The following is a 25,039-nucleotide window of genomic DNA, read 5'->3' as shown; positions in this document are numbered from 1 at the left end:
TGTTATTGCTGTTTTTATCGCCTTTTGTCTGTAGTACGTCGTCCGTCCTTTAACAATTCTTGTTTCCGCTATTTCTCAGAAAGTACTGAGGGGCCTTTTTCAAATTTCATATGTAGGTTCCCCTATGCCCCTAATTATGAATATTGAATTTTGGGACCAATCAGTGAACAAGATCGTCACCAGGCGACCATCTTGGATTTTGATAGTTAAAGTTTGTTACGGCTATTTCTCAGAAAGTACTGAAGAGATATTTCTCAAATTTCATATGTAGATTCCCCATGCACCCGAGTTGTGCTTTTAGCATTTTGGGACCGATCGTTCAACAAGATGGCCGACAGGCTGTCATCTTGGATTTTGATGGTTTGTTACCGCTATTTCTCAAAAAGTACTGAAGGGATGTTTCTCAATATCATGTAGATTCCCCTAGGACCCTTGTTGTACATAATGCATTTTGAGACCAATCTGTGAACAAGATGGTCGACCGGCGGCCATATTGGATTTTGATAGTTAAAGATCGTTACCACTATGTCTCAGAAAGTACTGAAGGGATCTTTCTCAAATTACATATGTAGATTTCCCTAGGACCCTTGTTGTGCATATTTCATTTTGGGACCGATCAGTGAACAAAATGGCTGCCAGGCAGCCATCTTGGATTTTGATAGTTAAAGTTTGTAATCGCCCTTTTCTCAGAAAGTACTGAAGGGATATTTCTCAAATTTCAAATGTCTGTTACCCTAGGGTCCTAGTTGTGCATATTGCATTTTGGGACTGATCGGTCAATTAGAAATTACTGAAGGGATGTCTTTCATATTCCATGAGTAGGTTCCCCTTTGGATTTAGTTGTGCATAGTACCTTTGGGACTGATTGGTCAACAAGATGGCCAACCGGCGGCCATCTTGGATTTCACAGCTGTTTCTCAGAAAGTAATGAAGCAATCTGTCTTAAATTTCATATGTTGTATGTTTGGAAAAGTTTGAAGAGCAGGGGAAAGATCCCATTTCTTAATTGTGATTACTAGTTGGGAGGATTGAAAAATACTACCTTGTTGTTAAACGAATTAACTCACTGAAACTTTGTTCTGTGCGAAATACTGTATTCGATCACCACCCAGAGAAGAAATAAAGATCAAAAAGTTTTCTTTTTTGTACACAAAATAAAATACAATACAGATTATATTTAACATCCATTTCACTTTATTTGTATACAATGTACACAATTCTTCATGTATTCCTCACACCAACATTCATTAACAGTTAAAATAATGTACAACAATTATGATAAAATGAACAATATTTAATCAATGATTTTACTTTTTCACTATAAAATTCAATTTTACACAGTCCAGGATAAAACATATTATTTTTTGCTCATATCACACAAAGAACATTTACACACAATTGACGGAAAGTCTCTTCTGTAAACTTCTCTCTCCTTCCAGAATGAATATAAATAAAATTTTCATCAGTCCTGCCAATATCATTCTGATTTGGGCATCAGAGCTGCAGTAGGAATCTATTGTACAACAATAAACAGACCAGGAAGAAATTTACAGAAAACTTCACTATAACTGCATACAATCTCACTTCGTCCAATTTGTACCATGGTGCGGCCTGCCTTTTGACTCCAGTTAGGACTGCTAAGTCAAAGTCCACCAAGGCACAAGGGTTGGTAGCTGACCCCATTGATTAGTGGGGGACAGCTTGAAAGACATCTGGTAATAATCATTTGTCTGCTGATTTCAGCTTGAGCCTGTGATTTTCTGCATGGTTCTTGTGCCCCAGTAGGATGCAAGATCAAAGGGCTCAAAGCCTGCAAGATTATGTCAAATATTTGTACAGTTTCTCAGTTATGATAATCATATATTCTCACATAGCTAGCCATGTAAGATACAGTTGTCCCATGAAAGATAGCTATGTAAGATAAATCTATCTTACATAGCTGTGACGTCACAATTGCCGAACAATCAAATGACGTCATATCAGCCAAAGTTGACGTCATTTTTCTTCTATTTCGATTGATTTGCCGGATTTATTTACCATTTCATTTGTTTAATTTGCATTTCAAACCGTTTTACCTAAGATTTCTTGTTATATTTATTTATATATATAAACCAAACTTTGATGAGCTCTTTCCAATGGCGTTCTTATTTTCAAAATCGATCAATTATTTAAGAAGTTAAGATTTTGTAACAAAATGGCTGCCTCACCTTTCGTGCAAGTAACTCGACAAGCAATGTGAGAAAATAACTCTTTCATATGTAAATTATGTAGGAAAGAACTATTCCACCCTCGGGTACAGAATTTTGGGTCAGAAACCTCGGCAAGCCTCGGTTCTGACCCAAAATTCTGTACCCTCGGGTGGAATAGTTCTATCCTACATATGTACATATGATAATCATATAGTAAAGCTATCTTCCAATGAAGTGTACGAAGAACAGAAACTTGTGGTGATACTGATTTAGTTTCTGATTATGCAACAAATATAATGTGCTGATTAATTTGGTATTTCAAATTACTAAATGATTTGGTATTTTAAACTTTAAAACTATAGTATAACTTATTAAAGTTCAGCCAAATATGTTAAGACAATCTTACCCTGTAAACTGGGATTATGTATCTTGTCTTTGTAAATAACTGGTCCAACTGTAGAAAAAGAATTTATTCATAATCATGAGAAGCTTTAAACAGCATGCGTCTACTAACATTTCTTATCACAGTTATAGTTTTAAGCCTGATATGGCACAATCCACATTTATATCTTGTACAATTGATACTAGCAGTGTTCAATGTGAAACAAAGATTTTGTATGACAAATCCTTTTAGTAGTTATTTTCTGTTATTACGTACCAGGATTTGATCTAAGAGTAATATTCTGATTATGTGATTCAGAATGAACTTGAAATACTCAGGAAATAATGTAAATTAAAATCATTCTGATTATATAACCAAGAAACTCACCATCTCTCTGATTGGAATTTCGTGAAGAAGTTTCTATCTCATTTCTAACTTTGGACCAAGCTGTAATTACAAAATGATGACTTTAGGGTTAAATATCTCAAACTTGATATATATATTTAATGTTTGGTATCCAACATTTATATGTAGTGATGGGAATTTGTTTCATTTTCATAATCGATAATCGGAATGCCAAAATCTGTAGATTATAATTGGTTTTCAAATTCAGGAAATAATTGCTCTATTTATTGGAATCCATGATTATTGCATGGTATAACTATGTTTATAACGGGTGAGAAACAACTACGAATATCACTTTAAACAAGTCCACTGTGGCGGACTAATGTGTTGTGATGGATGGTGTACTGTATGGGAACAATGTCTGTAGGGTAATAAAAATGGGCTATAATTATTCAATTGAAAAAGGTGACTTGAAAAGTTTAATGGCGAAAGTTTAAATATCAAAATACAGGACACATTGATCAGCACCTTTCATCTGGTAAAGGTAGCTATGGATATGAAGCATTACTTTTTGCAATATAAACAAAAGTTTCAAATGTAGAGAAGTACATATATAGTTTGTGTGACAGAAAAAAAAGTATAAATGATAACTATTTAATTACAATGCATCACAAATCGGACAAGCTCATCATGTTGAAGTTGTGTTGAAGTTTCCTGGGCTCCATTTGTGCTGTGTGCTCGCTGGAAGTTACCACCTCCTCGCCTCAGGCTATTGTGGTTGAAGTATGGTCTTGGTGAACTGGAATACAAATAAAGGTTTTTCTGAGTTCAATGTATTAAAAGTTGCTATATTGCTATTTATCCCTAACTATTTCTAAGATGTACAGTTGTGCATGGGAAGTACCAGTAATGCAGTATCTATGCACGATTGGATTTTTTTTTTAAGTTTATATCACCAATGGCCAGTTATTTGAATCCTTGTGATAATATAATATTCTGTAATATTGTTAAGATATTTATGTTTAGAAGTTAATATATATTGCCTATTGATAAGACTTATATCCATGTTTACTGCAAAAACAGCTCTGCATAATTGCTTTATTATCTTGAATTCAATATTGCAATGAATAATTATCATCTGATATCTTTATTTGGCGATTTGTTTTTGAAATCAAAATAGACTACGTAATGTGTTGTCGCACTTGCTGTATTTAAGGTCTTCTCAGTACATACATTAACAATAAAATATATCTAATGGTATGCCAATGAAATTGTATGATATAGACAGTACAAGCGGATTATTGTTTCAGCCTATATACAGGTGCTTGTTATTCTGATGAAAGAAAATCATGAATTGAATAAGCATATTCGATTCTACCCATTTATAGTTTATACAGTAAATAATTATTTGTAATTAACATTTTTGTAATAATGTACATTTGAAGAGCTATGCCAAGCACATATGGCGTGTCCAGCTTGTCCTCACACAGTAACAATCAGTTCATGTTGTTTACATTGTGTAAGCTTAGACTTGTTCTCTGACGTATGACGAAATCGGTCAACACGTGGCTACAAAGATAATCAGTAACCTTGTCAAGTTTATTATCACAAAACACCATGAACACTGGGAAAATCAGTTCACGTAAAAATTGCTGCAGCCGTCATGGTCATGTGACCCTGAACGCTTGCACTTGCATACACAAACCTCATTATTACGCCGTTCGAAGGCTCCTTCTCCGTGTCCTTAATTTCAAGGTTGTCTAGTTGCGTAGCAGGACCTAGAATAAAATGAACACATTAGAAACGAAAAAGAACAGTTTCTCTTCAAAATGACGCATACACGAGAACGCACTGTTAAATATAACGACAGTACTTTATAAATCAAGTTTACCTCTGCGGGTGCTAGCAACAATTTTACTGGGTCCTCTTGACAAAGCGTACATCCCGTGGTTACTTCCGTTTCAAATCGATTTATGCGCATTGGCAGTGCGCAGCCATGTGCTTTCTCAGCGCTTTGTTGACATTTCTTGGTAACTCTTTTTCGACGTTTTTATATGTTAGTATAAAAGATGGTTTGTAGCACTAGCATATTTCCTCATTTAAAGCACATAATGATTGCAAATGTCAACATAAAGCGGAACAAAGACGATATCATTGTCAGGTCTACAGATATAAATTTAATATATAACCATCTACATACAACGCGCCGCTGGTGTAGTGGTATCATGCAAGATTCCCATTCTTGCGACCCGGGTTCGATTCCCGGGCGGCGCACATTTATTTTTCCTTTCGTGTAACATTGGTTTAAAAATCTAAAATAGGAAAGAGAATGAAAGTGAAACTTGTGGGACACCTATGTAACAAAGTAACTGCGTTTGTTTTCCCAAATACCATGGAAATCAAAACCATTTAGAAATCTATAAACAAAAAGGAGATAACTCAAATATCAAAATCATGAATCAATGAAGTGACAATCTGAACAAGTTTTAAAAGTTTTACATCTACGCCATCTAGTTTTGTTCTGGTCTGAAATGTTTACAAAATATTCATTGTAAATGAAAATCTAATGCACATTAAAAGATGGTCAGAATATAATTTCTAATGACACTTGTTTTTGCTACTGCATTCACCGCTCTCTTTGGAACATTTGATATATACATGGACACTGCACTGGATCTTGACATGACCTACCGGTATTTAAGATGATTACATCCTTTGGTCATACTGGTTGGGTCATGTTTATAAATTAGGTCATATTCAATGAATGGTATAATCAGATCACTATGCATCTTCTGGCATTTTTAACTTTTTTTTTTAAAGTTTGTTATATGAGCTCATCTCAAGCAACACATGCATTAAGATGATTGCATCTAATGATCACGTGATGGGGATGAATTAAGTCATATTCCATGAATGGCATCACCTGTGAAATAAGCATCTTCCGTGGTTTTCATAGCAAGTGTTTAAGCTATAAAGTTTGATTTATGAGAGAATCTCAATCAACACCTACATTGCATGTATGATGTTAGAATTGTGCCTGCTGCCCCATTGGGATTTCTGACCATCCTATAGATGTTTAGTTGGATGTCTGACCATCCTATAGATGTCCAGTTGGATGTCTGACCATCCTATAGTTGTCCAGTTGGATGTCTGTCCATCCTATAGATGTCCAGTTGGATGTCTGACCATCCTATAGATGTCCATTGGATGTCTGACCATCCTATAGATGTCCATTGGATGTCTGACCATCCTATAGATGTCCAGTTGGATGTATGTCCATCCTATAGATATCCATTGGATGTCTGACCACCCTATAAATGTCCATTGGATGTCTGACCATCCTTTAGATGTCCATTGAATGTCTGACCGTCCTATAGATATCCAGTTGGATGTCCGACCACCCTATATATGTCCAATTGGATGTCTGACAGTCCTATAGAGGTCCAGTTGGATGTCTGTCTAGTTTCCATCCTATATATGTCCAGTTGGATGTCTGACCATCCTTTAAATGTCCATTGAATGTCTGACCGTCCTATAGATATCCAGTTGGATGTCCGACCACCCTATATATGTCCAATTGGATGTCTGACCATCCTATAGTTGTACAATGGATGTCTGACCATCCTATAGATGTCCATTGGATGTCTGACCATCCTATAGATGTCCATTGGATGTCTGACCATCCTATATATGTCCATTGGAAGTCTGTCCATCCTATAGATGTCCAGTTGGATGTCTGTCCATCCTAGAGATGTCCATTGGATGTCTGGCTTTCCACCCTATAGATGTCCAGTTGGATGTCTGTCCACCTTATAGATGTCCAGTTGGATATCTGTCCACCCTATAGATGTCAAGTTGGATGTTTGTCCACCCTATAGATGTCCAGTTGGATGTCTGTCCACCCTATAGATGTCAAGTTGGATATCTGTCCACCCTATAGATGTCAAGTTGGATATCTGTCCACCCTATAGATGTCAAGTAGGATGTCTGTCCACCCTATAGATGTCAAGTTGGATATCTGTCCACCCTATAGATGTCAAGTTGGATGTCTGTCCACCCTATAGATGTCAAGTTGGATATCTGTCCACCCTATAGATGTCCAGTTGGATATCTGTCCACCCTATAGATGTCAAGTTGGATGTTTGTCCACCCTATAGATGTCCAGTTGGATGTCTGTCCACCCTATAGATGTCAAGTTGGATATCTGTCCACCCTATAGATGTCCAGTTGGATATCTGTCCACCCTATAGATGTCAAGTTGGATATCTGTCCACCCTATAGATGTCCATTGGATGCCTGTCCATCCTATAGATGTCAAGTTGGATGTCTGTCCACCCTATAGATGTCCAGTTGGATGGTACAAGAACAAGGCAGAGAGAGAGATAGAAGTGGAACATTGTGTGCCATCCTGCGACAGTCTTCATAAACCATTGTTTGGGGTTGAGATTCAGAGAGAATATTGGTGTAAATGTTCTTCCAATCCTGTGATGTCATATCTGTGATCAATGATATGGGTGTAGGTGTACTAAAAAGAACAATGACAAAATTCACACTGTAACCAGCCTTTTATTATTTCTTATGGTACAATTTCTTAAGTTACAAAACAAAACTAGCATCGTGTTTACATTCAGTCTGAAGTCCAGCCACTGGAAAATGTCCAACTATCACTCCAATATCAATGATATTTCAACATGTCAAATTCCAATAGAATAAGTTTCACTCCATCATTAATGGTACTTCCTCTTGTCAACTGTAAATATAACATGAGTTTAATAAATAACAAAATTTATTATGTCATTCAATATCATGAAGCTTCTATATTGCAGTTTTAGCTATCACATGTTTCTAATACATTGCATTGCAAAACAGCACTTACACCCGGTCCACCCCAACTGCGAATGATAAATATTATGAAGTTCCTTACCGTCAATCGATTGATTTGTAACACAGCGAGAAATTCTGTACCGTGTAGCGATAAACGCTAACACTCTACCGACACAACGTGGCTATTTTTAGACTCGAGTACTGTCGCCAAATCCACAGGTAAATCGCGGGGCGCTCTGGCTACATCAGCTATACCAAACACAATCGTAAATGTTACAAATACCGTAAAATCTTGTGTTACTTACACACCAGTGTACTTTGCACATGTATTTTTTCTTATGGCTTTAAATACTGAAAAAAATCTACTATCGGTATATTTTGCGCATTCAAATTTTGGGGAAAACGATGTCCGGGGAACCACAAATTCAGTGTTATAAAGGTGGTAATTTCATTGCAAAACATTCACAATAAATGCTTGACAACTTGCACAAAAAGTGTTGTATTTAGAAGAAATAACATAATATAATTGCACTGTGCTTGTTTTCTTTTATTGGCCACCGTAACTGAAACAGTGAAATATATCTTGCAGAACATGTCAAAAACATTGGCAGTCCGCCGTATTCGATCCGTACACATGTCAATGTCTGGAGATATTACACATGAATAGTTATCAGAACTATTTGAAAATATTATAATTTAGTTACTTTAATATTGCCACAATAAGTTTTAAGTGTGTTTGAGATCATTAACAAACTTTAAAGAGCATTCCGATAGCATTTTACGTTGGCTTGCAATAATCACATCGTGAGTGAACTCACTATCTGTACGGCACCAGATCCAAGCTGATGGCTAATTATATATAACAGTACGGTTAAAATGCCACTAACCTTCTAGCTTGTCAGTTTTGCTGTAATAATATTACAAACCACTTATTGAAAATCCTAAATATAGGACAGTTTAGGACTCGTCTTATAAATCCCACGTGTGTTTTGACTTTTTGCACACGGCCTGCAGCCGGGACATGTTATGGCGGTTCCCTACGTAATGAGCATAGCTAGATCTATAAGGAGTTTCATATGCAGTTTTACTAGAAATATGAAGATTTGTTAAAATATCTAAAATAAAGAAATACTAGTCAAGTGAATTTTTATGCAATTTGAAGAATATTTGTTTTGTTTTTAAGTAGATACAGACGCATTGTTGATGATATATAGATCGGTTAAGCTAACTAGCCATTCAGTTTCGTTAAGCTGGATGAGAGGCCCGAGCGTAGCATCCAGTACCAGTTTACCTGTGGATTTGGCGACAGTACTGGAGTCTATAAATAACTACACTCATTCAATACATCGATACAAGTCAGCGGTAGAGCGGTAGGGGTTTATATACACGCATCGTTCGCAGTTGGGGTGGACCGGGTGTAACATTATTTTCATTATCATACATTATGTATTTTGTAAAGTGCTACATAGCTCTTTTTCCCCCTTTTTTCTTTCTTTTGTCATTAACCCCTAAAATTCTATTAAACCTGCTTTAATATAAAGAACAAAGTTATGCAAATTTATTGTTTCTATACTCAGTAGTATGCAACATCATTTCCTTCATCGCTTTTCCAACAGTTTTATATGATGCAAAAGTAAACAGTTTTGAGGTTAACATTTTATAATATATATTTATACGGTAAACCTTCGGTTAGTTTGATCAAAATTAAATAAATATTGATGGACTAATTTGAATTATTCAAAATTAAGCTTTAGGAAAAAATCGTGAGTTTGAACTATTTGAGTTGAAATTGGTAAACATCAGTTTTGAGTACCGATGTACCTGGCAGAAGCTATGCAAAACAGAAAATCTATAGGACAAAGTATTTAGTTCGCTGATTTACCTGAAAGATAATATATTCAATCATTTTCTCATAAACATGAGCATTTAATTTGTGAATTTATAGTCAATTGTGTAGCAGAAGCCGCATGCATGCATATGTGCACATGGACAAGGCCCCAAACAGCACCGGAGCGTTCACGATTGTGGCCTAGAATTTACATCGACGTCCGTTAAATAACTGAGATAGAAACTTTATTTAAACCACAGAAAATCTAGTTAAATATTCGTTATATTTCGTAACAAACGTAAATTCATTATATTTTTTTTTTAGTTTAAAGAAAGTACGGTTGCATTTACGAAACTGCTGTTGAAAATATTTGTTTACATTCAGTTCGTAAAATTAGGTCACAATCGCACTGTGACTGTCCGATTGCATATTGTCTGTTTCTAAAATTACGTTACTAGTTTTAACCTGATGAAAAGCTACGTATCTATTGTTTAATTACCAAACAAGTGGATTGTTTTGGCTGGAGCTGAATATGTAATAAAACCCACTTGCTGTGACCCAACGGCTGGCTATTGATGCTCTCTGTGACACCTCGTAACTGGCCTGTCCAAGGCAGCGTGAGGCACAGCTAATTTAACATCTTGGTAGTCTGACTAAAGATAGACTGAATGCATATTTTAATTTCGACTTAAACTGATATCTGTATCTAGATTGGACTTAACAAACATTGGCGATTTCTTCCACGTGTTTCCCTCAGGTACAGCAAATTTAAATATACATTATCAGGGCCTAAGATTAGCTTAAATTGGCATAAATAATTTTTATTTATGACTTAAAATGTTCATGTTATTTACTTATTTGTCGTATGGTCATTATAATGATTATTTATACAATCTTGATTAAAAACATTAAAACTGTGGCAATATGCAAAATATTTCACCATTTTTGGGGACTCCATTGCGCCGATTTGCCAACAAACCTAACTTTTACATTCATAATTTGACGTGTTCGAACTATTCGAAATAGGATTGATTATAAAAAGTCAGTGTTCCAACTATAACTAGCTAAGAAATTACCATTTTTCTGGAAAAAATTACCATTTTTCTGGAAAAAATTTGCGTGTTTCTGGAAAAAATTACCATTTTTCTGGAAAAAATTTGCGTGTTCAAACTATGCGACGGTTTGAATTAACCAGAGGTTTACCGTATATATATTTTTTATCAAATGTTAACTTCATCACATTTAGTTTTTCCAAATATTCACAACAATGAATTGTTTGTATTGCCTTATGTATTTATTATAGGTGTATGTACACAGACTAACTGGTAGTTATACGTACAGACATGGTGAAAGTGATCACGAGCCTCATTTATTGCTACTGGTAAGCAGAGGATTGGCAACACTTTCCAGTTACCATTTTTGCATGAGATGTACTTCAACTTGAAACTCCAGAATCCTGAAATAAAGAAAACACTTTGAAATGGTTCCTATTCTCACAGTGTTTGCATACCGTTTCAAAAATCATATTACCAAGGAAACTTAAGATTTTTCTTGATTTTTATAAAAAGTCAAATAAAGAATAACTGAAAGTTTCAATAAAAATATCAAATTTTACAACAACAACAAAATACATATTTACGACTTAAGACAGAATCTGAATTATGTTTACCAGGGTACTTTATTTTTCAATATAATGACTGTCAAATTTATTGAGGTCAATATAGTGTTATATAGCCAGAGAAGAACATAAAATAACATTGGGTATGCTCTTCCTCATGATTATTTAAATTCTACCACTGCCATTACCATTCTAACATTTATTTCTCGTTAATTCTGGAAAATAGTATACTGTGTGAATTTCTTACTCTGTCATGTTTATTTCTATCAAAGAAGTTTATCATCATATTGACTTCAGCAAAGATAAATATTTCTAACTTTTTAATTACACTGCCTAAATATATTACCTCTACCGACGGCCCTTGCAGCTCCAATAGGGGTACAGTTCCTTCTCCAAATCCATGATGGCAACTCTTTCATTTTTACATCCATTATAGGTTTGTCAGCTGAAACAAGTTGGAGATAATTAACTATCAAAAATGTGCAACATTATACAGAAGCTATATTTCAGACTCACCTATCCACCAGACCTATTTATCAACAGGTCTGGGTATTGGAATTCAGAAGGGATATAACGATAAATATAACAATACATATTGATTATACAATGAAACAATACCCAATAAATACATGTATTGTCAATATAGAGCAGCTTTTCAATTCTTCAAAATTCAATTGACCATTGTTTTATACATTGTGTCACTATCAGTGACAATGAGATATTTCTGATGAAAAATCCTAAACATGACAAAAATATAGCCATTAACTTTACTGTCAGTCAACTTCTATTTTCATAGCATTGAAAAGGCATTTCTGATGCATCTTAGGTGACACAGATGCTTGACACCTTTTTCGATTGAAACACTTTGAAAAAATGTATTTGAATGATGTTTTAAAGTAAAGTTTGACTAGAATTTCCAATTTTTAATGGTAGCCTTGGTTTGTGCATTACTCATAATTTCTTCCTTCCCTGTCCATGCATTCCACAATCTCAAATATGCATGGGCCTGGTGACAGCAGCAAAATGTTAATTTTACGGAGTTTCAACTAAGAAACCTCTAATTTGTAAGCTTAACATATATTTTTGAATTATTTTACAAATCATTTCATGAAACTCCTCTATTGAGCTACATGGTTTGTAACAGAATTGGACTGGGTCGATCATCCACGGGTTTCATTATCTTTCAGGAGAGGCGGTACAATTGCAATTTCAGGGGGTACTTTTCTATACCATCTGTATGCTATATAATGTGATTTAGCCCAAATCAGGCGGTACCACAGCCAGGTTCAACCGGCAAAAAGTACCGGGTACCGCCTGTTATTGAAACCCCTGATCATCAGTGATCAGGTAGCTCGGTTGAGCATATGTAAGGCTCTAGTCAAGTGTTTGGAGGTCCTGAGTTTGAACCCCAGTCTGGTTGCTACATTTTCTCCTCTCATGTTACAAAATGTACAACAGGAAAAACACACATTTTGTTGATAGCCCCAGATACTCTGGCGCTGACACTAGAGTTACACAAGACAGATTGATGGTCTGGTATATATAGAGCCAAAGTGCAGTACTATATGTATATCAAAAGGTTGAACACCAGGGGTTTCATTATCTTTCAGGAGAGGCAGTACGATTGCAATTTCCAGTGGTACTTAACTTTTCTATACTATCTGTATGCTATCTAATGTAGTTTAGCTACCAAATCAGGTGGTACCATAGCTAGGTTCAGTTGGCAAAAAATACTGGGTACCGCCTGATAATGAAACCCCTGGAACATGTCCACACCGTTTAGTATCGGACCAGGTCCTCCAACTCCTATTCAGACTGCTTACATAACATTACCACCGACTCACCCAGTAGCATCATTGATCTTGGTCTTTGCAACCAATGAATAATTTTTCTAACCATAGCAATCCATTTTATCACGCATGCACTCTATATTGTCAATACAGTAGTTTCCTTAACACAGCTTTGTATTTTCCTCCTGCTGGTTGTTATTTTCTCATAGTACCGTAAATTGGGATATTTTGGTGTCGGGAAAATTTGGCCTTTTTGGATCAAAATAGGGTGGTTAAATTTTGTAGCATTAAAATTTGGCGTTTCCCTATGTTATGCAAAATTTTGGCGCATATCTTGATTTGATTAAAAGAAAATAAATCTGAAAATTTACGTTGTCTTTATACATAGATCCTGCAACAATGAAAAACTGACGTGACTACTAAAGCCTTATCAATATGAAGACAACCCTCTGAAATGTTGGTCTTCAATAAAAGTTATTAATAGTGACACATCTAATTATATTTGCACAAAAAAAGTCTTCCACAAGCATTTTTTTTCCCAGATGACAGCATATACCTAAAATATATGTTTATGTAACATGATTAAGTAATTTACTCAAGAGTACATGTTCACATACCTAATAAATGACATGTTGATGTATTGATAATTATATACAAACAAATGTAGACAAATTTTGGTTTGTTAAATTTTGATGCTTCCATACCAAACGCTTAGTAAGCCAAAATACGACCACATCCAAAATATCCCACTATACGGTATGCAAATCACATCTAATCATTATCTCAATAGATTGCTATATTTGGGTAGAACAATTATTCATCTGCTGAAAAGACCAAGGTAGGTGGGGCTTCTAGGTGGTCAGTCTGAATCGGAGATGACCTGGCCTAACATCAAACGATGTCTGAGCATTCCACCATTTGATATAGCACTGTGCTCTGGCCCTATACACTCAACATTGGTTAATCTGTCATAATGTCTCAAGTCTGGTGTCAAGGCTAGAGTATCTCAGGCTATTCTGTCGAGCGCCCTGACCAGAAATTGAACCTTTGTGTCTCCAGCATGAAAATCAACAACTCTATTGACAGAGGACTGTATTCAACACTACATGTATATATCATAGTATATGTCCAAAACAATCCTTGATATTCTTTGTAATGCTTTCTAATACTGGAACAGGGAAGATTAAAGGCCCACTACCTTTCCAAAACGGCTTTTAATTTTTAAAATGGGAATGTAAAACAAGATCGATAATTTTGTAGAGTCTTAAAAATTATTAACTTACCGTTAATACTACTTTATAATCACCTTCTGAACGATTTGATTAAAATAATTAAAATGTTTATTTTCATAACGCGGGTCGTATTATGTTTCCCGCCGTCGTCCTAAATACCGCGCGGTAGTTGACTATCACTGCGCCAGACGGCAAAACAGCGAATTAACTCGCCACTGTTTTCATATATTACGCATGAAATCTTGCATATGTTTGGTGTCGTAACCTTATTTTAGGTCATCGGTATGCATTTTCTGATGTTAATAATGTTTTTAAGAAACCTTTATATTTTGCTCCGGAAAGGTAATGGGCCTTTAAATTACGGGATCTGATTCCTTTTTAAGGAATGTTCGTGAAACTGGGCCCAGGGGTTATCATAAATGTTAATCGTAATATCCACCTGGTCCTTGGATATCATAGCAAAACTGACATTGGTATATTACGACAGTAATAGTCAACACTGTAGTATCGAGGGTGAAGCTACACCGACCGGCTCCTGTTGCAGGTTTTTCCCATAAGCCGGTTGCTATCCAACTCAAAAAAATGACCATCGCATGTCAGACTAACAAGCTGCGGTTCTGGACTAATGGAAGATGGAAATTTAGAAAATTAAAATTGATAACAAAGAAGAATACAGAGTAGAGTCAAAGTTACTGCTGTATGATTAGAACCCTTGATCAGGACTCCATGCAAGTCTAACACATGAACATGACATGTGGAGCCAAGGGCGTGCAAGCCGTGAACACAAGTAAAAAGCTACTGTGTTTAAGTAAATATTTGACAAAATGACATATGTCTTACGTTTTCCATAATACCGCGAAGGGTTGAATGTACCATGGACCCGTGGATTATATAAAGGGTCATATTTGCCGACTTCTTTGATTGCTTCGTATATTGCCCGTGACATCTTGAAGCCGCTCAAGGACAAGGGACGTAATAATTTACAAATCTTTCCGGAACACATGAAATCTGTTTTTAAATTATTGGCCAAATTTTCACAGCTTAATCATGACGAATCAACACCATGATTTTCTTGTTTATAAAATACAAACACAGAAGAAAATATAGTTTAAATTATATTATGTCATTTAATTTTAGTCACTGACTTTCAAAGCGGATTTTATACGTCGCCACGCTGGAATTAGTTTGCCCCTTCTAAAGTATTCCTACGCCAAAGCAAGTGCTGTTCACATAAATGCGGTCGCTCACAATAAAATCTACCTGGTAGCTATCTTGAAAGTCAAAATTTTCTGATGGTTGACTTTTTTTCTGATACAAATTTTTGGAAATAGGAATGCATACCAAAGTTGAAAATGAATTAAAAATATTATGATGGTAATCAAAGATGACTAGGCCTAGCTCTAATATTGACGCAAATTGTGATTACAAAAGCAATATTTTGAAAAGGACCTCTTTCACAAACAATGGAAATTTTCCCAAGAAACAATTTTATTAAAAACTAAATGTTATATGTAGCAACATTAATGCAAGTGCCCCTTGAAATACGTTAAAAAATCAAAAGGTCCCAGGGGCCTGTGTCATGGTCAAATTAAAATTGTCCTGTAGAGGTTTTACTCAGGGTTCCCTTTTTGATCCAAAACGGTATCAAAATCATGTTTTATGTCGTCAAACTGAATTATTTTCTGAAGAGTTAGATAATTACATACTATGTTAAAAAATATGTAGATAAATTGTAACAAATACAACTTTGGCTACTATTTTCAAGACATTTTTTGTGTTATTTTCGGCAATGTCAATTATAAACAAAGGAAATTCACCCAATTCCAGCTTGAGTGCACCAACAATATTTTCTAAAAAGTTGGCTCAATACCTGTAGTAACCATTGTGAAAATTTGAGAAATATCGTGGACCGACAAATTTGTCGCTTAAAGGTCTTAGTGAGACAAGGTCTATTTTTTGCCACATTACACTATCGATGGTCGCACAACGGTCTTTTTCAATTATAAATTTGAGAAAACAAAGAAAGTGTCTTCCGTATCTTATTTAATAATCATTTGTTAATTAAATATAAAGCTCTATCCGATTGTATTACCTATATATTGCAGAATAATCAAAATATTTAGTCACAATTACAAAGTATTTAAGAATTCAAGGGCATCATCATTCACTAGATGATGATTGCATCTGTATTTTCATAAATATTCATTTTTTACAGCTGATAGGCATATAAAGTAAGATAATGACAAAATTTAAAAAACGGGTTGGAGGAGATTATAATATATAAGGATATAGTTTTTACCAATTTTCACATATCCAATATACTATATTATACATGTATTATGTCGTTGTTTTTCAAAATACTCTGCTGTCAAAGGATTGACATCAAAGTTTAACTTAGAAAAAATCAGATTAAAAACCAACAGCACCTTTTATGGTTAATGAAATGCAAATTATAGTCAATAGTTTTCGGGGGCTACAGTTTTATTTTTCAGAATTATCTCTGTGTATCGTAACACATTATACTATCAATAAAAATGGCTTAAGGTTTGTTTATCATTTCATGTTCTGATTTTTTTATCTCACAAGAATTGTTTTTTTTTTGTTATGACAATATGATTTATGCATATCAGGGGAGCCAAATGAAATAATTTATATATTGCACAGAGCTGGGGTAACATACGTTAGATAGGTTACACTGCATTTAAGTGATTTCCAGTTTGATCGGACATTCTTTTTCTATTTGACTATTTCTCCATATATCTCTGTATGATTAATACTGTATCCACAATTGGCATTTACAGAGACTCAGTGTTTATGTTCATAAGGATTACTTTCAGAATAAAACTCATATAACTTTTATAATTATATAAGTCCAAAGTTAGTTTATTGCGTGTTTTATCATCATTAAAGCGGCTACAAAGAAGTGTTTGGCATTAATGTTTCTAAGATGATACATATATAAGTTACCCACCTAAATTAAACTTAAAACAATAATTTTATATACATGTGAAAGTGATGAGTTTTGCAATTATTAGCATTAATCAACATGAAGGTCAATTTATCAGTAGTGTGAATTGTTGTATCAAATATTAGTATAGCCCTGCAATTGAACTAGGTTTTTAACAAATGACCCTTTTAACCTGATAATTCTCAAACCACACAATTATATAATCCCATTTTCTTTAGTCTCTTCAATTTAAATTACATGCGCTCTATGATTACAAATGAATTATTAGAACATGACATGTTAGTGAAGCAACATCAAATGCAGAACAGTTTATAATGGTCTTAAAATACCCAATTGTTTTGTAATTTTGATTGTGTAAAACTTAATTTTTCTACAAAACGTCAATAAATAAATAAACTTGAAATCATATCAAGCTTTACAAATTATAATTGGATTAGCTATTGATGTTGACACTGTGATTATTGGTCTAAATTAAAAAAACCACCCACATTGGTGCACTCAACCTGGAAGTGGGTGAATTGCCTTTATTAGTTAGTAATTGACATGACCGAAAATAGCACTCAAAGTTTCGACATTTTCTATTTAAAAAATGTAGCCAAACTTTTGTTTGTTTCATTCTGTCTACATATTTGTGATCATTATATGTTATTATTTATACCCTTCAGGAAATAATACAGTTTGACGACATAAAATAGGATTTTGATATCGTTTTGGATCAAAAAGGGAACCCTGTCTTACACCTCTACAGAGCATTTTTTATTTGGCCATAGCACAGGCTCCTTGGACCTTTTGATTTTTTAAACGTTTTTCAAGGGGCACTTGCATTAATGCTGCTACATATAACATTTAGTTTTAATAAAATTGGTTCGTGTGTAAATTTCCATTGTTTGTGAAAGAGGTCCTTTTCAAAATAATGCTTTAGTTTTGCCCAGGTACCTACAATGTAGCTATAGGGGAGGGCGGTGACTGACGTGCTCCTTGGTACCTTGTTGCATTTAGTTACATTATTTATATATATATATTTTCTGGGTCAGTTTTACCATAATCCGATAATTAGCATAAATGCAAAAGACACCGAAAGAAAATAAATTTAATAATGCGAAATTTTATTCCAAGACAAGTTTTTAAAGTTAGAACTATATGATAGACCTAACGCGCAACGACATCCGCTATGTGTTGTGGCGAGGCGAAGTCGCAATCCCAGTCTATCCGAATGAAAAGCAGGAGTAGTGACAGTCATGTCTTGGCATGAGAATCATCAGGTTGGTTGTTTTTGTCTCGTCTTTAAGAATAAAAGCTTTAGCTTATGATGTGGTTTTGGTAGCCGAGTCTGAGATGGCATAAGGAAAAACACATTAAAAATAACCAATGCCCTATACCGCATCAGCTGATCCGCAGGCGTCTGCTTCTGCCAGTTCTGAAAAATAACGGGCTAACTAAATGAAAATAGATGCAATATTTTTTTTGTATTTGATGGATGGTCCGGTGAATATACATAGCAGTCATGTGATTTTTTTCCCAGAAAATATTCATCGGACTATCCACCAAATAAAAAAAAATTACAACATCCATTTTCATTGAGTTAGCCTCGTGTGGGAATACAATAAGTAACGTTAACCTATCCCGATCATAAAGTAGGGGTAGGCTATTTTATTTTTCAGACCAGAAGAAGACACCTGTGGCTGATTGGCCTTGCCAGTCTGTGTTTATTCACAAGGGTCTGCTTCTGGTTGTGGGAAAACTTAAATAGAGCCCTAATATTTAAACATTATTTTTCAAAAACAGAAGCAGGTGACTGTAATGCAGACCTGAGTGACTAATGTAAATAAAGGGTTGTATCCATTCATAACAGTATGGCAAGATAATGCACATAGAGGTGATCTCTGCATATTACCTTGCCATATTGTACATGTAGGACCTACACATTATAATTTAGCTATTAAATTCACATATTGTCTTTGTGTTACTGGAATTTAACATTTTGACAGTGTAATGTCAGTTTATTACTTCTTATTATTGTGATTTTTTACTATATCAACTGTATAGTGCCAAAATTATAATGATAAACACTGCATGTCCTCTATATAGTTTATCTGGAGCAGGTGAACTTATCAAGTTTACATTTGCACTTCTTTGATTAACACAAGTTAAATTACAACTGATTAAAATTTTTCATTATGCTTGCTATTTTTCAGATCTAAAGAAACAACAGCAGATATGGAGGACAACCCATCACAGATGTGTGCAGCTAGCAGATTGACAGAATGTTTTGCAATAACAGATCTTCCATCTGTGGTAGCTACACACATGCTTTCGTTCCTTACATGGGAAGATAAGTTAAACAGCATCATCGCCATCCCTCCTTGGTCTTCATGCTTAAGAGCTGTCTCTGCTTGGAAATGTGTCGAATATGGCAATGAAATGGATGAGAATGTGTACTTTTTGAAAGAAAAGCGTACCAAATTCTTGTTTTGTATAAAACAGTATGGAAAATACATGAGGTCTTTGAAATTAACATTTGGAAGTAAACTGAACCACATGGCTATAAAGATGATGCATGCAATTAGTGAATTCTGTCCTCATCTGACAGATTTTTATATAGGACAAGAAATTCCGATGCAGGTAGATGAAAGTCTTATTTGGAGAAAAAGTGTGGTCAGCGCTATTTGTGGTATCCTACATCATTGTAAGGTATTAAATAACGTCTCTATCTGCCAGCCTGTGGTGGATTGGACAGAATCTCCAGATAATAACATCATATTGAACCTCATTCAGCAAGGGCTGGCACACAAGGTCACCAATCTAGAACTGAATGCGGAGTCGCTATGGGAACACGAGGGGTATCTAGAATTTCTCAAGAACTTTACACATCTGAAAAGACTTGTAACAAGAAGAGAAAATATCACAGATGAAATTCTTCTGTTTTTGGTACAGCACAAATTGGAAGAGGTAACTCTGGTTCAGGAAGAGGAAATTCCTCTTCAACAGCAGGAACACTTAAAGGAAGGTTTCTGGACAAAAGTTTTGAACATCTGCCCGACATTCAAAATAGATATGATCTTAAGATACATCATGGTGATCAAGGATTCCTTCCCAGCAAAGATGCCGTTAAGGACATTGATATTGGACGACCTTGTCAACATTGTAACCAAAGGTGTACTTGAACACCTTGTAGAAAATTACAAAGACTGTCTTCAACATTTCACATACACAAACTCTCTCCTAGAAAATTATGAAACTGGGGACAGGAGGCTTCCGTCTTCCCTTGTAAACATGGCAGTGAAGTGTCAGAAGTTAAGGTCCTTACAATATGGATTTCCTTTGTCCAGTACATCAATCCTGCTTTTAGCCCGAGCTAGAAAACTGGAAAAGCTACTTGTTCAAGCAGTAGAAGTTTCTTACGAGTATGACTGGCAGACTGATCCAAACTGGTCACCAGATTTTGTTGCCTGGCTAAAAGAAAGTGGAAAAAATGAAAAAGCACTTGAACTTGCTGTGTCAGAAATCCTTGGCTTTAAATGGAAACTCAATTATGATCCGTTCACTCTAGATGAACAGCTTAACACAATGTATATGTGAACAGTTTTGCAGTTAAATAAATAAATAATAAATTGTTGTATTGAAAGATCAGCCTTGTTTGCTTATCTGAGGAAACTTTTGATATGTGTTATGCTGGGCTTGGTTGTTAAATTATTCTGTTACCGGTATGGTCGCTTGGATTACCTCCCCTGAAAGTGATGTACGTGTTGTAAAACATGCTCTTTTTACAAAAGCCTTGAAGTATCAACTTCTGATGGTAAGAAATATGACTAAAACAGGATTCTCAATTATAATTGCAGAAATATACCTTCTTTACAGTGTAAATGACCATGGCTTTTGGATTATTAAATCAAAGATTGGGATAAACCACCTGTATGGCACTTATTTGGTACGAATTGCCAAAATTATTATTTTCTTGATTACCAACAGTGTTTCCAAAACTAATATACTGTTCAATGACATAAAAACACTGATCAATGGTCTTTAACTGGCCATGGCCCACTTGGGTTTCAATAGAGAATGATGAGGCTAGGGCTTGTGGTTATATAGAGAATGTTGTACATCTTAACCACTTGACACCAAATTACCTTTTAGAGTTATTTTGACTTCATTATTTAGAGATAAAGTAAAGAAATAATATATCATCTGCAGCAGATACTACTGATGCACTGTATATATGTACAGGTAGCTATGTAGAGTTTTAAAATAGGTATGCACTGTTCATAAATATAAAATTATAGAACAAAGTACGGTATAATATTCCTATGTTCTATAACTTAATCTGAAATACAATAATAAAATGACAAGGAAGTAATAATGTAAATAGATTTATTCATAATTACGTAATTATAAATGTCAACAAATAATAATAGTGATTATATGCATATAGTGAACTAAACATAAATTGTTAGGCATTCAATGGTGATCATATTCACACTGTGCAGTATTTACTATTACTGAACCAGGCCAAGTCCAAATCACCAAAATCAAGCTATTCATTAAAATATTTAATTAGAAATGGTGTCAGGATCTGCTTTGGCCCCAATAAACTTAACCATCTCATCACCAGCTTTCCTGGTCCAGAAAATGAGCATGATAAAAAATTTAAGTTAGATTTGTAGCATAAATGGTAGAACAGGCAAATCATGTCGAGTCTGAATTATTCTGCTGTTTTACCATGTTTTTATGAAAGTCTTGAGCTAATTAGCATCAGAACTCTGGCCCTGTACTAGGTCTGAAGTTAATAGGTTGATCCTTCAAAAAAGACAGTGGGACAATAGAATGACAGAATAATTCAGATTACTAATGACTAAACCTTTCTTATAATGACTGGTAAAGTGAATGAACTCGTGTGTAATTTGATACATGATATAAGACACAGAAACTTTGTGAAGATACATGAATATGAAAAACAATGTAAACATGAAGCTGTGCGAAACACCATATTTGACCATGTAAGCACCACTCTCCACACCCTGCTCCCGTTTTGAGCCCACAATTTTACTGATATGAAAACCTTAGGTTTCTTGATTCAATTACTTTTGCTAATTGAATTATTGCTAACTTTGTGCAATTATTTCATCAAAGTCCAAAATTGGTTCTTTTATATATGTTCCCCATTATTTTATCAACCATTTGTAAGGCATAATTAGCGTTCTGAGCATTTATTGGGTCAATACGGTATATGAAGCAATTGTGCATGATGATTACATTATAAGTGACAGATTATGAGAATCAAACAGGTTTTGGGACTGAACATTTACATATACAAACATAAAAGTGTGAGAATATAATGTATGATTGTACTAAAAACACCAATACAAATGTATCTGTTGATATAAAGCACCTCTGACATTGTTCCTGTAATAAGCCAACATTTCTTGAAACACAAATCAGAAGTTATAGACTTGGTATTCCGGATTTGCATATTACAGAGTTATCTGCACTTGCGGGTAGGTATTGATTGTGACGTCATGTTTTTGCAAGCGTAACGTCATACTTTTCGTAGAAAATGACGTGAATTACACTCACAAAATAATGACGTAACAATCAATACCTGCCTGCAAGGGAGCTAACTCTGTAATATGCAAAGACGGAATATATAAACATAAACATGACATATGGCAATATCTTATAATTGACATGAGGCAAACTTGATTTGCACCCTCCTTAGAAGAGAATCTCAGAAGATTGTCCAGCTTATAGATTGGAAGAGCTTCCAGTTGAAAATGAGCTATAAATTGAGTAATTGAAAGTTATGTATGTATAACTAGATGTAGAAGAGGACAAATCATGTTCTCTGGTCTCTTCCTAAAAAAAAAAAAAAAAAAAAACAGAACAAAAAACAACAACAACAAAATAACACACAATTAGAATGATTGCAACTAATAATGATAAGGAGGGGGAAAAATGCACACATTGACATAAATAAACTTAATATAATACAATATGTATTATCTTTTTTTATTACCACTGACATACTTCACAGAAGTACATTATTGTATGTGTTAAATTATAATGAAATCCACATTCTGGCATTATTGAACACTTAAGGTAAACAAAACTAAGGTAAACAAAAAACTTATTTTGAAGCCGAATTTATTAAGAAGAAAAACATATTAACATTAAAACCGGCAATTACAAATTCACAATATATGAACATACTTATTAGATTGATATTAAAATCATGAACATCATTTCATAAGGAATTAAGAAACTTCATCTTTCTAAACAGTACAAATCATATACATGTATGTCCATGAACTCGAGTCCAAGCAAAGAAAACATTTCTATATCATTACATTATCCCCTCGTGGAATCCCTCACCCACCCTCATTTACGCAAGATATACATGGTATTTTTTAAAAGCTGAATGTATGACTTTAAATTGCTTATGTATTCAAATTTAAAACTAAATAATGCTGAGTCTTTGTACTTATTTAATTCAAAGTTGAAATCAAATGTCAATGTGACCTAACAAATAGCAGAACAGTGCATATGCATTTTTAGGGTGATGCATCTATACTGCAAGATTCTAAAGATATCCTCGAAATGTATTTAATTACATCCATTGATCAAGACAAAAAGAACATGAAAGAAGCACCAGAACTTCATATAATATATGATAAGTCTCTCTTATTTGAGGAGAGGATATAGATCTAAAGAAACATCAAATATTTGCGACTTGGGTATAAAGTTACAGACTTATTACACTTTTCTTATTAAATGAGGAAAGTCTAGCTTAATTGATGACTGCCAGACCAATGACCAATCATCAATCTGAACAGTGTTCATATAAATAGCTGAGTACAGACAGATGGATTTCATGCATATAGATCACAATGTATATGACTAGCAATAAAATAACAGAGCATGTATACATATTATAATAGAACGAATATATGTACCTAGCCTATTATACATTTCAGCTGGCTGTGAAATGGTGCCGATGTGTCCTAGTGGAGCACTGTCTCAAAGAATTGCTCGGGCACAATTTTTTTTATACTTTTTAGGTTTCAAATTATTTTATGCATATACATGCATTTATATAATATTTTGGTCCAAAATAAGCATAATGATCATTCATAATATCTACCTTACTGCTCACAAGATGTCAAGTTCACAATTTGCAGACTCGCCGTAAATTTTTCCCTAGAAAAGACCTTCATATTTATATGTGTAACTAATAATGTCCAACTGTGAATTTGATATTTTATATGGTTCAGTTTTATTGTCTACTAAGTAAGTGATATAAAAAAGTATGATACAATATATTCATACGTTTTACTGTAATCATAGTTTGTATTATCATCACTTTGCTCCACTAGCAGTCATAGGCACCAATTGTAGCTCTAAAAGTCTATTGCAGCTAACGTCATAATAGCTATTGAATATACACTGTAACACAATATTAGAATTATGCATATAAAAACTCATTTTAACAAATATTTTTAGTCCAATTATCGTCAATAAATCAAGCTAGCTTCTACATTTACTTTTAATAAGGGAAATGTTTAAATGCACTAAGAATTGGAATGTTGAATAATCTCTCATGAAAAGTAGCAGATACATTCTATCCACGAGTTTATTTTTTCCATGAGTGGCTAGCAGAGACTTATCTATAATACAAGTGGTCCATTAATAATGTGACTTTATGCTAAAAACATATTAAAGTGACATAGAATTCTATAACTTTGTGTCAGGTGAAATGTCAATCTATTTCACTTCTATTCATTAGACTTTTTTTTACATTTGCTCAACTGGTTTTAATGGAGACAACAAAGTTTCTTAAGCTAGAATTTTTATGACCAATGTTCTGACAAA

At 34.4% G+C, this 25,039-nt stretch overlaps 3 protein-coding genes and 1 non-coding gene across 4 annotated transcripts; 2 read left to right on the top strand and 2 right to left on the bottom strand.

The window, feature by feature from the left end:
- Positions 1 to 1,171: 1,171 nt before the first annotated feature.
- LOC138323816 (MAPK regulated corepressor interacting protein 2-like) lies at positions 1,172 to 4,942 on the bottom strand. The gene is made up of 6 exons (XM_069268668.1): positions 4,808 to 4,942; positions 4,622 to 4,694; positions 3,579 to 3,715; positions 2,959 to 3,018; positions 2,596 to 2,643; positions 1,172 to 1,810 (listed from the first exon to the last, which is right to left on the bottom strand). Exons 1-6 carry the CDS (start codon positions 4,857 to 4,859, stop codon positions 1,740 to 1,742), a joined length of 441 nt encoding a protein of 146 aa, XP_069124769.1. The 5' UTR covers positions 4,860 to 4,942; the 3' UTR covers positions 1,172 to 1,739.
- A 177-nt stretch (positions 4,943 to 5,119) lies between these two features.
- Trnag-ccc (transfer RNA glycine (anticodon CCC)) lies at positions 5,120 to 5,190 on the top strand. Its single transcript has one exon. It is a non-coding gene; the product is annotated as a tRNA-Gly (tRNA).
- A 2,272-nt stretch (positions 5,191 to 7,462) lies between these two features.
- LOC138323815 (putative ATP synthase subunit f, mitochondrial) lies at positions 7,463 to 15,206 on the bottom strand. The gene is made up of 4 exons (XM_069268667.1): positions 15,049 to 15,206; positions 11,533 to 11,631; positions 10,908 to 11,024; positions 7,463 to 7,666 (listed from the first exon to the last, which is right to left on the bottom strand). Exons 1-4 carry the CDS (start codon positions 15,152 to 15,154, stop codon positions 7,644 to 7,646), a joined length of 345 nt encoding a protein of 114 aa, XP_069124768.1. The 5' UTR covers positions 15,155 to 15,206; the 3' UTR covers positions 7,463 to 7,643.
- Positions 15,207 to 18,290: 3,084 nt separating this feature from the next.
- On the top strand, positions 18,291 to 20,804 carry LOC138323814 (uncharacterized). Its single transcript, XM_069268666.1, has 2 exons — positions 18,291 to 18,438; positions 19,372 to 20,804. Exons 1-2 carry the CDS (start codon positions 18,425 to 18,427, stop codon positions 20,753 to 20,755), a joined length of 1,398 nt encoding a protein of 465 aa, XP_069124767.1. The 5' UTR covers positions 18,291 to 18,424; the 3' UTR covers positions 20,756 to 20,804.
- Positions 20,805 to 25,039: the final 4,235 nt, after the last annotated feature.

This window comes from Argopecten irradians, chromosome 5 (assembly GCF_041381155.1).
Source record: "Argopecten irradians isolate NY chromosome 5, Ai_NY, whole genome shotgun sequence".
Classification (NCBI taxonomy): Eukaryota; Metazoa; Mollusca; class Bivalvia; order Pectinida; family Pectinidae; genus Argopecten; species Argopecten irradians.
Note: the sequence above shows the minus strand (reverse complement) of the source record. Positions and strands in the feature narration are given on the sequence as shown.